Below are 13,623 nucleotides of genomic sequence, written 5' to 3'. Positions count from 1 at the left end.
CAGATCTCTTGCAGACAGTCCAGCCCTGTGTGCCACCAAGCGTCTGTTTATCCTTCTGTCTCTCTCACTGTCTGTGATTAACAGCTCTGCATGTGATCTCTGCTGTGTAGGAAAGGTGCTGGTGCCTGCCTTTCATCTAACCAGTCAGCTTGTTTCATCATCACCCCTTGTCTGAGAGATGGAGGAAGTTGTGACTTTAGGGGGAGAAGAGAGGAGAGATATGCAATAGTGAGGTGGTGGTGACTGTTTCCTCTTATTTGCTTACTATGTATTGCATCATTTCTATGGTTCATATAAGAGAACAATGGATTATGTGGAGGCGGGGATGAGGATATCGACAGTGAGAAGGAAAGAATGGGGCGATCCTGAGGGCTTGAGAGAGGGGGAGAGGGATGGAGAGGATGCATTGATGGAGGGATACACTCTTTAAAAAAAGGTGCTATCTAGAACCTAAAACGGTTCTTCGGCTGTCCCCATAGGAGAACCCTTTGAAGAACCGTTTATGGTTCCAGGTAGAACCACTTTGGGTTCCATGTAAAAACTACATGGAACCCAAAAGAGTTCTAGCTGAAACCAAAAAGGGTTCTACCTGGAACAAAAAAGGGTTCACCTTTTTGAACCCTTTTTTCCAAGAGGGATTGAGGGGAAAGATGGATGAGAAGGTGTCTAACCCCAGAAGGGTTGTGAGTACCTAACAACTAACAAGCTGTGTATCTGCCCTCCCACATTCCTTCCCTTCCTCCTTATCTCTCCCAATAGTAGCTCTGTTTCCTAGACATCATCATATTTTCCAACTCACTATTGTATGTAAACAGGATATAGAGGTGCCGTATTGAACACCCTCTCCTCATCCTCCTCTGCATCTGTACAGTGGTGTAGATGACCTAGAGGTGAAAGGTCATGGCATCAGGCCCGTCTCAGTGATGTATCGACGCACCATATTGCTCATCTCAGCCAATCTGTCCGGGCGGGGCAGCCAGTGCCAGAGACAGCAGTGGAGGCGGTGCAAAGGCGCCTACCCTCTGCTGGAGACCAGGGCTGAGCTGAGCTCATTGAGATTCTACGCCTGTCTCCTAACCAACCGGGAGCGCTGAGCAGGCACACACACATACACATATGCACACACACACACACACACATATGCACACACACACACACACAGAGCTGCCTCAGTCGTGCAGCCAGGGACTGAGAAAGCCACAGCCTCTTCATCGGTAATGAGGCCGACCAGCGCTGCTGCTGCTGCTGCTGACCTGTGGATGCATACATTAACCTCTCCTCCATTTGGCATAGTATACATTATCCTCCATCCAATCGACATAGCCAGGTAGGAGGAAAGGCAGGAGGGAGGAACTGAGCTGGACTGAGCTGAACTGGGCTGGGCTACAGAACGGTGTGTGTGTTTGGTGTGGTTGTGTCGTGCTGCTCACAGAGATCCGCTCGTCTGTCATCTCTCTCCATCTGTCCTCCAGAGCTGCACGCGGAGCTCCAGCCCAGCTCCTCCTCCTCCTTCTCAACCCAGGAACTGATGACCAGGCTGGGCTTCTTACTGGGAGAAGGGACCCCAGCCTCGCCTAGCACCCCCATGGAGGACCGGAGGGAAAAGAAGGTATGTGAAATGAAAGATGGTGGGAAGGATGGGTAGAAGGAAGGAGTGAGAGTGACTGAGAAAGTCAGATGTCAGAAATATGGAAAGGAGGCTCATATGTTTTCTTTTCAGATGTGAATGTGAAAATGTTGTTTTTTGCAGATGGTTGAAGTGAGGAATTTTTGTATGGTTTCTTTAATTAGATTGAAAGGCAATGCTCTGTATGATAATCAAGATTGAGAGTTTGTTTTTGTTTAGAAGCTGCAATTTTAGAAACTACAACTTTGAGGGCAAATTACCAGTTGAAAAACTAAATCCGAGGCACTCTTGAGTTAATATTTGAAAGCATATACTGTAATGGAATTTTCTTTATGGAATGTGTATGTAAGGTGATGTGAGTTGAATATCTTTTAATCTTGATGCATTGGCTCGACATATGCTGTTGAGCCTGCAGGAGGTTTATATACTGTGCTGTATCATTCTACCACCATTAGAGCGTTGCCCCACTTTCCTAACCTCCTTCCTCCACCTGAGCTCCAGATATAGCCAGTTTTAGGGAGACAACGTGTCGGCTGTGAGCAGTGTACCGTGTCCTGGTTAAGATAAATGATGGGGTGGTAAGGTGGGAGTAGCACTGAGCTGATTCGTCTTTTCGTCAGAAACGCTGGTTGCTGGGGTGAGTGGAGACATATAGGATCTAGGAAATGTAGGGTTAGGGCGTTGTTGGAGACATATGTTGGAGACATATGAAGAAGGATGCAGATATTGGGGTTTGGGGACATTGGGAGGAGGAGGGGGACATTGACTCACACACACACACACACACACACACTTATATACAATGACCTAAATATCATGCATTAACCTGGGGACAGCTGGAAAGGGGGCCAACAGGGTCTATACCTCTGATAATACTTGTCCATAGATAGAGCTTTAAATAAAACACCTCTGTCTCTCTTTTCTCTGCACTCTTTCTCTCTTCTCTTTCCAACCTTTCTATCCATCTCTCCTCCCTTTCTACCTGACTGATGTCTCCTACTCCCCCCTCTCCTCTTCTCTCTCCCACTAGTGTAATGTGTCTGGCCAGGCGGTGAGCCCGTGCTCCACATTGACCTGCAGCACTACGTCTCCATGCTCAGACAGCCCCTGCTCCACCCTGGGTAGTAGCAGTACCGGGGGGCCATCCCCCCCTGTCTCCCCAATCCCAGCCCAGGTGGGACCCTCCTCAGCCCCAGTCCCTGCCAGAGCCCCAGCTCCACACTGGAGAGCCAGGATAGTGGAATCATAGGTGAGTGGCTTATATACACCATCATCACATTTTAGCAGACACTCTTATCCAGAGCAACTTACAGTTAGTGAGTGCATATATATATATATTTTATTTTTATTTTTTCATACTGGCCCCCCGTGGGAATTGAACCCACAACCCTGGCGTTGCAAGCGCCATGCTCTACCAACTGAGCTACACGGGGCCCATAGTTGGATCCATTTAAATTCAGGTATTTTCTTCTCACCTCCTGAGAAATAATGGATAAGTGCACACGATTGAGAGATCTATATGGGAGGAAAAAAACACCATCTGATCCTTCCATTGGTCATCAATATATCTCAATAATATATCTCATTGCTCACATTGTCAATAATCCTGACTAAGATAAGGGCCTCAGCACTGACTGAAGAAATAGAGATTGATGATAATTGTTTCACCTTGCTTTGAGTTCTCAGTCAAGGCTTTCTATCTCCCACCCCTACTCTCTCTCTCTTCTTGCCTGTGCCGCTTTAGTCTCGAGGCTTCAGTTCCCTCTTGACAAAACTGGGACGTTGCTGTCTTTGCTGCGTATGGGTCTGGACTTTCTAAAATAGGACACATTTCTCCCTAAATAGAGCTTTTATTTATAGGTAAATACAAAAGGGCAAGGGGTGCACAGTACAAGCATTTGATTGTGATGATGTCGATGTGTGACTGATGACTCTCCCCTGTTGATGTGATTGATGATCTGCCTCTTACTCTTTAACTCAGGACAGTGTCACTGCCAATAACGTACCAGACTGGAAAACTAAAGTGAACTGAAGCAGAGTTTGATCTCATCCTAAATGACAACTAATCCTAACTTGATCTCATCCCAAAGGCACTTAGTCAACAGTTAGGTTTTGTTGTTTGTATTCACCTTACCCCTGTCTACTCCCTCTGTGCATCAGCTACCATCACCAGCTCTTCTGAGAATGAGGATCGCGGTGGCTCCACTCTGGATCTGAGCAAAGACGGCAGCTGGAGGGGCGCTGGGCAGGGCGGGCACCGAGGCGACTCCTGCCCTCCTGTCGCCAAGGACGACCTGCCAGGGCCCAGCGAGGCCCCGCCCAGGTCTGAAATCACCATCCAAGGGGAACCCAAAACTCCACCCCCAGCCAAGAGGCCCCTCCCACAACGCCACACACACAGCACTTCTTCTCTGGTGATGCCTCGCCCTAACTCTGTGGCAGGTGAGTGACCATCTCATGCCTCTGACTGGTAGTGTCTCAATAGTCTCAGCTAGTCTCCTTTCCTTGTGTCCTTTCCACTATGATTACTGGCCTAGCAGTGCATGATAGATGAAAGCAGTATGTTGGAGATCTATCCAGTCCTTTTACCTTTTAGTGGTGATGAGGGAAAGGAGATGAGGAAAGGAGATGAGGAAAGGAAGCCATGAAAGACAAGTGAACAGCTCTACCTTGACCAGGTGTCTAGAACCAATCGGTTTTGTGGTAAAGCTCTCTTTCCTCCATTCATTTGTATAGCTAAAACAGCTGCAGCTGTAGCTTTTCTGACCATGTGGTTTCTGTGATGTGGGAGAGCCATTAGACAGAGCTGCTTTCTGTCTAGTTTCTATCATTAGATGAGGACAGATACAGGATTAAACCACTGGAGGATGAAGACGGTGAAAGCTACCAGCTACAGTATTCCAAGAGGATTTACGTTGTTATCCTACATCTGTTTCTCTTCTGTGTTTGAGAGAACAAGAGACAACTTTTCCTTCGTTAGATTTGGAGAGCGGGGGAAACGGTCTCTCCAGGGAGTGGATCCAGTGAAATGCCTGACAGACTCTTCTACTGTTGTTGGGGATGCTGCTCGAGAATAACTTTAATAACTTGAAATGAGCATGCATAGTATTATTTGTTTAAATAGACCTCACTTTGAGGTTGTGATGGGAAAAAGAGAGATGGGAGTAACACAGGACATGTTTGGTTTCTTTCAAAGCCCATGTTACTGTGCTGTTATGGTCCAAGGATAGATGTTGTGTTAGTCCCACGTATGCCTGCTGATTTCAGTATAGCTTGAGAGTTAAGTGGCACTGTGTATGAATAGAATGTCAGTATTCCTGTGGTGCCATTGAAAGAGAGCAGACCCTCTCCACCTCCAGAAAGCACTTGCCATTCAACTGCCACTATAACTTTGGTCATAGTGCTCTAAGATTATTATTATACCAACCAACATGTATTCGAGGTGGAAGATTGTGGAAAATTGTAGTGTATCTCTGTATCTCTCAGCTCAATGGTTCTAACGATGAACAATAGCCTGGCCCAGCCTCCAACCACATTCTCCAAGATCCAGGTGTGACTCACCACTAGATTGGACATGATGGGGGTGATGTAGGGGTTGTAACATGGTGTTCCAGTGGGTGAGGTGAAGTTTAGCGCCATACGGGTAATTCCCTGGTCAACTTCCACGCCTGTCCTGTGAGCTGTGCAGTACGTGTCACAGAGCAGAGCAACGTGACATTCCCCGTGTGATTCCACTCTCAGGGGATTAAAGGTGTCTTGGAATGCCAGATTACACTGTAGTACAGGAGGCTAGGCCGCGCACTAAGGATTGATATACTGTATAAGGTGTAGAGATCAGTCTGGAATGAATGAATGAATGAATGAATGAATGAGAGAGAGAGAGAGAGAGAGAGAGAGAGAGAGAGAGAGAGAGAGAGAGAGAGAGAGAGAGAGAGAGAGAGAGAGAGAGCGAGTGGACGGCCGCTGAGTTCGTAGTATGGCTTGATCATGACAGCCATAGTTCTTTGCCTTGCCACGCGGAACAAAAGGCGGTATTAAATACCTTTGAGATGCTTCAATCACAGCTTTACTACAAATACGGTGATTAACTTGAACTCCACCATGCCCCTATAAGCCTCAAGCCCATCTAGCTCTGGTCCTAGCTACTATACCACAGTTACTGCAGATTCATTGAACGCACATGCACACACTTATGTGCACACACACACACACAGACAGAACATCTGCATACATCAATCTACAGCCTCCCTATCCAGATATTACTGTACTGCTATATCACATCCAGACCCCTACAAGCAGATCGTTTCCCATAGGAAATTACTGTAATCTAGTTAGCTGCTTCTGCCAGGCTTGAATTCATAAGCCACTTCTATTGGATCTCCTCTCACTCACTCAGAGCAGAGAGAACTAGGCCTGGTGGAGCAGAGCAGAGAGAACTAGGCCTGGTGGAGCAGAGCAGAGAGAACTAGGCCTGGTGGAGCAGAGCAGAGAGAACTAGGCCTGGTGGAGCAGAGTAGAGAGAACTAGGCCTGGTGGAGCAGAGTAGAGAGAACTAGGCCTGGTGGAGCAGAGCAGAGAGAACTAGTGAATAAGGATGGAAGACATCATGTTCTACAGAGCCAGTGTGAATGTCCAGTGTGAATGTCTCATGTTGGTGTACATGTTAAACGGGCTGGTCCTTACAAACACAACATTCTGCTACAGAACAGGGGTAATTGGAGCTGGTCTCTGGACCTGGCTATGTTCCTGACCTGTAGTGAGCTGTTAATATCCCAGGCTGGATGAGGATTCACTTAGCTCATCATCACCATACAACACTGATCTAGTGGTAAACACCCATTTTACTGAGTTGTTGAAGAGTGAGCAAATGAGAGAGAAAGAGAGAGAAGCAGAGAAAGTGAGTGTGTGCTGCAGCTGCAGTGTGTGTCTTTGTGTTTTATCCTTGAGTGTCTTTCTCCAGAATATTTGACGTCACAAAACATAGGCAGCATAAGGGAAGAACTATGACCGAATTGTTTCCCATTTACTCAAGGAAAAGAGTCTAAAATCGCTCTCCCTTAAGGCTGAAATACACTACAGGACACCGGGGTTAGCACCCTCTACTCTTATGATAAGTGCCATGGGATCTTTAGTGACCACAGAGAGTCAGGACACCTGTTTAACGTCCCAGCCGAAAGACGGCACCTTACACAGGGAAATGTCCCCAATCACTGCCCAGGGGGATATTTTTGGTATGCTGTTGACCTATGCATTATTTCTGCCCTCTCCCCTGGTTGGAGGACCTGGTGGAAAACATAAGAATTATATATACTGTATATACATATAGAACTCCTCCCATTTGTACTGGACTCCAAGTGCATCGTCAAGTCAACCAATCCCTCTAATCTTAATTCCAACCCTCAGATGTCAACAGACTAGCCCATCTTTCCCAGTATATTACCATTTTACTATTTCCTTTTGCAATACATCCTTGTATTTTACTGTGATGTCTTATGAGGGTCTTGAACCTCTCTATTTGTACAATTTCTACCGATATTGTCCTAAAAATAAATACTTTAACTAAGAGTATAATCATATTTCCCACTGATTGATCGTGGTTTTTCAGATCTCCTAACAGTACTGTTTGTGGGTCCATCTGAAAACAGACATTATGACAACAACAACCACTCCTGGACCTGACTCCAAAAGCGAGCCGCCGATGGACAGTACCAAAATAGATAATCTATTGATTTTGTTTCTTCGTTGCAGTCTGCACAGGGCTGACTGTTCAATGCCCCATATATTGAGCATCATTTTTGTGGCGAAAATGTTATATAATAGTTTAAATTGAAAAGAACAGATTGATGCGTCGAATGTTGTTTTGTATATCAGTTCATAAACCCGATGCCATGTTATTGGGACTTCAAAAATATCTTCCCAATGATCTTGAATTTGATGCAGTATAGTTGTCAAACCTCTCGACTTTTAAGTGAAAGTGATACGATTTATACTAGTGATTTTAAGCCATGCATGGTTTTTGATTGGCGGCAGACAAACTAATTCATTCCTTTCTCTTTTGAGTAATTGCCCCTTGCATTTTTGTGGCATTGAGCTGCGATGAGTTGGTTAAACTTTTGTATTGAGCATACATCTCCATACACCTTTGTTAATTGCTTGTGTGACAAATTTTAACTGTCCTTACTTTGTCATTCATAAACATGATACCTTTCTTATAATTTTTTTCCAATAAAATTGTTCTTTCCTCTATCACTACATTGTAGTTTAGCCATACTATTTGCTGTAATATTTGTTCAGCCTCTTCTGGAGGATGAAATTGGAATTGTAGCCAACATTGTCAATCCACCGGAAAAGGTTGGTTTTAATCTGCATAACGGCAAAGAGACCCCTTTTGAACATTGGGTGTGCTTCTCTTAGTAGCCTGCTGGAAAACCAGTTTGAATTTAGATATCATTTCGGTATAATGGAGGTTTTAAGTGAGAGGTTTAATTTCTTAATATTTAATAGTTTTAACCCTCCAGACTCATGTTCGTTATATAAATATGCCTGTTTAACTTGGTCTGGTTTGCCATTAAGGACTACATTATTATTTTTTTCTCACGAGTCAGCTTTTATTCTCCTGGAGTCAGTAGAGCCATGAATAGATACGTAAACTGCAATATCAATAGGGAATTAATCAAGAGTAATTTTCCCGTAGATGGACAGGTGTTTCCCTTGCCACGGTTTCAAGATCCTATCTATTTTCTATCAAAGTTAATAGTTGCAAGATCGTTTGACTTTTCCGGGAAATGTTCACTTGTCATAGTTGGGTTTTAGGCCAGAGAAACTGGAGAAATTATCCAGGTCCTCAATAAGGTACTTGAATCATCGGTCATTGATACTTTTGTCTCTAAACCATTCATTTTTAGCCCCTTAATGTTATCATTTGGATTGATAACAATAAACAGGTATGGTGATAGAGTGCAACCTTGTTTTACAACTCTTGACAGCTCAGCATTTTCAGAGAAGTAACCATTATTTATATTTTACATAAAGGGTTGTTGTACATGATGTTTACCGATCTTATGAGAGATTCTCGAAAGTTGAAAGAAATCTAGCCACTTATACACTGATTCTAGATGTACTGTATCGAAGGCTTTCTTAAAATCTGCTATAAAGATTATACCTGGTTTCCCTGTATTCTCATAGTTTTCAATAATTTCTAGTAGTTGTCTAATGTTATCTCCTATATATCTTCCTTTTAAGAATCCCGTCTGATTGTGATGAATAATGTCCGGTAGGGCCTTTTTAATTCTATGAGCATTACATTTGGCCAATATTTTTGCATCGCAACATTGAAGGGACTGAGATACTGGGTCTTTGTACTGCCCCCTGGCTCCTGCTTCAGTAGGAGAGAGATCAGTCCCTCTTTTTGTGTGTCCGATAGTTTGCCATTTACAGTATATACAAGTAATACAAAAATGATAGTAATGGATCTTTCAGTAGTTCATAAAAAGTTTGATATATCTCTATTGGAATGCCATCGAGGCCAGGGGTTTTCCCCGTCTGAAAGGAATCAATCGCCAACCGTAGTTCGTCCTGTGTAATTAGGCCATCACAAGAGTTTTTACGTGTCACAGATAGTTTAACATTATTTTTTGGGACAAGGATTTCACAAAACTCATCGTCAATTGAGTTTGGAAGAACTTGACAAGAACATTTGTTTAAAATATTTTACTTCTTCATTTAAAAATCTCCTTTGGTGAGATAAGGATTTCTCCATTGTTTGTAACTATTTTCTGTAGGTTCTTTCTGGTCGTGTTTCTATGTTGAAGGTTTAAGAAAAACTTTCTCTGTTCTCCATCCAATTTGCTCCGGTTTTTTTAAAATAAATGAAGCCCGATCTTTCCTAAATAAGTTTCTCCTTTTGTTTTGCATCTACATTATTCAGTGCTTCAGTAGTACATTTATCATCATCATTGATGTGTAATGTAAGTTTTTCTATTTCTGATGTAAGTTGTGTCTCCACTGACCCAAACCATTTTAGTTTTGGGGCTGAAAACTGAATTGAGTGGCCTCTAAACATTTAGGGCCTCCCGAGTGGCCCAGTGGTCCCCTGTAGCTCAGTTGGTAGAGCATGGCGCTTGCAACGCCAAAGTTGTGGGTTCGTTTCCCACAGGGGGGCCAGTATGAAAATGTATGCACTCACTAACTGTAAGTCGCTCTGGATAAGAGCGTCTCCTAAATTACAAAAATTTAAAACATTTCGAAGGTACTGCATCGCAGTGCTATCTGTGCCACTAGAGATCCTGGTTCGATTCCAGGCTCTGTAACCCATGAGGTGGCGCACAATTGGCCCAGCGCCGCCCAGGGTAGGGGAGGGTTTGGCTGGCAGGGATGTCCTTGTCCCATCGCGCACTAGTGACTCCTGTGGCGGGCCGGGCGCATTGCATGCTGACTCAGTCGCCAGGTGTACGGCGTTTCCTCCGGCACATTGGTGCGGCTGGCTTCCTGGTTAAGCGGGCACCGTGTCAAGAAGCAGTGCGGCTAGGTTGGGTCGTGTTTCGGAGGACGCACGACTCTCGACCTTCGCCTCTCCCATGTCTGTACGGGAGTTGTAGCGATGGGACAAGACTGTAACTACCAATTGGATACCGCAAAAAGGGGCTAATTTTTACAAAAAGTAAAAGCACATTTAAAGGCATACGATAAGTGGGTCCGCTGAACATGTATTGTGCCTGAAGAAATCTGTTATGAATTCCTTCATTTTTGTTTAGAAAGTACTATCTGTCAATAAACCCTGGTTCAATTTCCAATATCCCTGTCCTCGTGGAAAGTCTGTCATAATTACCTGGAGGGATATAAGTTGATGGTCTGATCGCATTCGATCCTCAATCAATATTTTATTCACTTTTGGCTCTATAGAAAAGGATACCAAAAATAATCAATCCGGCTAGCTTGATTAAGCCTCCTCCAAGTATATTTTACAAGGTCGGGGTTTTTAAGCTTCCAAATATCAGTCAATTCCAACGTCCATAATATTTGTGATCTCTTTGCGCGCCAGAGGGTGATAGTTGGTAGTATGATTGCCTTTACGGTGTATTGATGTACATAAAACTGTATTGTAGTCCCTCTAACATTATAATATAATTATTTGTATCTTGGAGACTAATTAGATTATTATACATTTTCTCAAAAAAGTTTGGATTGTCATTATTCGGTCCATATAGATTTATGAGCCACATCTGTTTATCATCAAGTGGTATATTCAAAGCAATCCATCTTCCTTGAGGATCCATTTTAACGGCTTGCACCTCAAGATCTAGATTGTTTTTCAGTAGGATCATAACACCTTTTGAATTCCTTAGCCCATGACAGAAATAGATTTTACCATACCACTCTTTTATCACAGGCCACTTCATCAGAAGATATTGAATGAGTTTCCTGTAAACAATAAAAATGGTAATTCTTCTCTTATTTTCCTATTATCAGCCAAACCATTAGAAATATAGTTAGCTGTAATTCAATTAATCAATTACCATGATGGGTTACATTATGAGATACTTATCACTATCCTTACCACTTTTTTGAAATACATGTATTTATCCATACTTACCAGTACCACCAGAATCAATACCTGTCCATTATCCACGTAGCTGCACCATGATAGATGCACTGCTAAACATACTGTAGCTCCAACAGACTAAGTAGACCTCCAGTTGTCCTCCAATTTCCCTCCCGAAAATAACTCCCCCCATCCCAGGTAGGGATGTCGTCCCTGTGACTGGCAGACCACCCCCGTACACATGGATCCTAGGACCCCTAAGCAGTTTGGACCGGTCCCTTGAAAAGAGCACAAAGTGCCACTTACAACCAGTTTAGCAGCACTAAGCAGTTCTAACCCTTTGCCTCAGTTGTACTATATCACTTTTGTGTTTGTGTTCATTTTTTTCAGAATACCTTAATTCCTTTCACATTAGACGGATAGTATGCGGAATAATGTAGGCACTTCCTCCAAAACGATAGCTACCTTTGACAAAGCAACCGGCAGTAGAAAATCGACATTTAGCAAAACAGATATTATTTTATGTTATAGCTTAAGATTCCATCCTCCCTATTAACACCACCCTATAGCCACGATTGTGGGATGCACACACACACACACACACACACACACACACACACACACACACACACATCACCTCAAGCTCATGCACACTCAAAAGTAAACTTGCTAAGTAAATGACCTAGTAATCGGTATAGTACATACTCTTGGCAGCACCTCCATGGCAGTAAAAAAAATCGGGCCATTTGGTGGTCAGGTTTGCGTATGTGTAGAGCTAGTAAGGAAATCAACATGGCAACCGAGGAACCATAATGCACATACAAGGAGCACAGCATCTGTGCGTGCAGACTACTGATGTGAGGGAGAGCGCGAAGATGAGGAGGACCGGAGGTCAACTTTGATAGCTTGCTACTGCTATAATTGATTTAATGAAAAACAAAAATGTTTCGTTGCCCATGATTAAGCTGATTAAGAGTTATTGACCTCACAATAAGCTAGATTCGAGAAACTTTCATAACTTACATAATTTACATTACATTACATTGAAGCAGCAGCTGCGGCACAATCAATCTGAGATGGACAGCGCATGGGTGCTGAAAGTAGGCTAATTCGAGAAAAACTAATTAATTTAAAGTCTTAATTTTAATTTGACTTTACTAAAAACAAGAGGCTTTGTGTTGAAAACCAATTTCTTCCTATTTAAGAAATAAGAGGTAGGCCTACCTGTTTGACAAACTAAATTAATTTGTCGGTCAACTCCTTCAGTCACCATGCACTCCTTAAATATCTCTGTGTCAGTGAAGGGCTTGGTGTGTTAAGTTAAAACCAGGGCTTGAATTGAGGGTTTATGTCATAACTTTAGTGCCATTGTGATGAACTTGTGAGGTAGTTGAAGAGAACCTTTATAGTTCTGAGTAGCTGATTGGCTGACGGTGAGACATGCCTCGCATCTGCTCTTAGCACTGCTCACGCTTGGCTATAATGGCTGATTTGAGGCATGTCTCACCGTCAGCCAATCAGCTACTTAGAACTATAAAGGATCTCTTCAACTACCTCACTTACGCCGTAAGTGCCCATGAGAGCAATCAACCTCAAATCGGGTGTGTGCTTACAATTTACTGGCTGCAGCGTTACGTTTTACTCTGGCTTTGCTCCGATTTCCTCCGATTTTGAAAAATGTGCCGGGAGCTGATCGGGAGGCCATAGATCGGGTTAAAAACGTGTAGTGTCCGCCCGGCATTAGCTTGAGATTGGAGAACAGTATGTTGAAATGGAGACCGAGCTCCATAGTTACACTGTTTGGCCAAAAAGGGCTTTGTTCATTTTATTCCCAAATGTTTAAGATGTTCTACCTTGAAGGCAAAATGAAAGAAACAACTCTCTATAAAAGCTCTCTTTCCTGCTTTCCCTCATTCTTTATTTTCTACTTCTCTACTTCTCTTCTCCTTCCTTCTGTCTCTCATGTCTTCCCCTGCAGCCACTAGTTCCACTAAGCTGGAGGATCTGAGCTACCTGGATGATCAACGGAGTGCTCCCCAGCGAAGCTCCATCAAACAGCCCTGGAACAGCACAGGGGGAAGGGACACCAAAGGTATGGTACTGTTTGTGTTTGTGTTTCTGTGTGTGTGTGGGGGGGGTGGGTTTGTTGTGTTTGTGTGTGTGTGTATGCGTGCATGCAGGCATTTATGCAGGTATGTGTGTGTGTGCAGGGCCGGCACTAGCCTTTTGGGCCCCCTCCCCACCTCACAGGCAAAACCTTTTAGTGCCCCCCCTCTTGACGGAGGAGTTTTAAATTATATTTTCTGCAATTCTACACATTTTACCATGGTGCGGAGAGAAATTTGTGGAATTTTATAACTCATTTCATTCAATTCTACTCGTTTTGCCATGGGGCGGATTGAAAAATGTGCAATATTACAGCCAATTTCCTAAAATTCTACACATTTTGCCATGA

General features: G+C 43.6%; 1 protein-coding gene across 1 annotated transcript in view; it reads left to right on the top strand.

The window, feature by feature from the left end:
* LOC121537666 (protein TANC1-like) overlaps window positions 1-13,623 on the top strand; it is a 45,770-nt gene that overhangs the window by 8,589 nt on the left and 23,558 nt on the right. The window contains exons 4-8 of the mRNA XM_045206944.1: window positions 1,473-1,609; window positions 2,658-2,678; window positions 2,756-2,876; window positions 3,788-4,069; window positions 13,147-13,260. Coding sequence (XP_045062879.1) covers window positions 1,473-1,609; window positions 2,658-2,678; window positions 2,756-2,876; window positions 3,788-4,069; window positions 13,147-13,260 — 675 coding nt within the window. The remainder of the gene's footprint in view (window positions 1-1,472; window positions 1,610-2,657; window positions 2,679-2,755; window positions 2,877-3,787; window positions 4,070-13,146; window positions 13,261-13,623) is intronic.

The sequence above is a fragment of the Coregonus clupeaformis genome, chromosome 24 (assembly GCF_020615455.1).
Source record: "Coregonus clupeaformis isolate EN_2021a chromosome 24, ASM2061545v1, whole genome shotgun sequence".
Classification (NCBI taxonomy): domain Eukaryota; kingdom Metazoa; phylum Chordata; class Actinopteri; order Salmoniformes; family Salmonidae; genus Coregonus; species Coregonus clupeaformis.
Note: the sequence above shows the minus strand (reverse complement) of the source record. Positions and strands in the feature narration are given on the sequence as shown.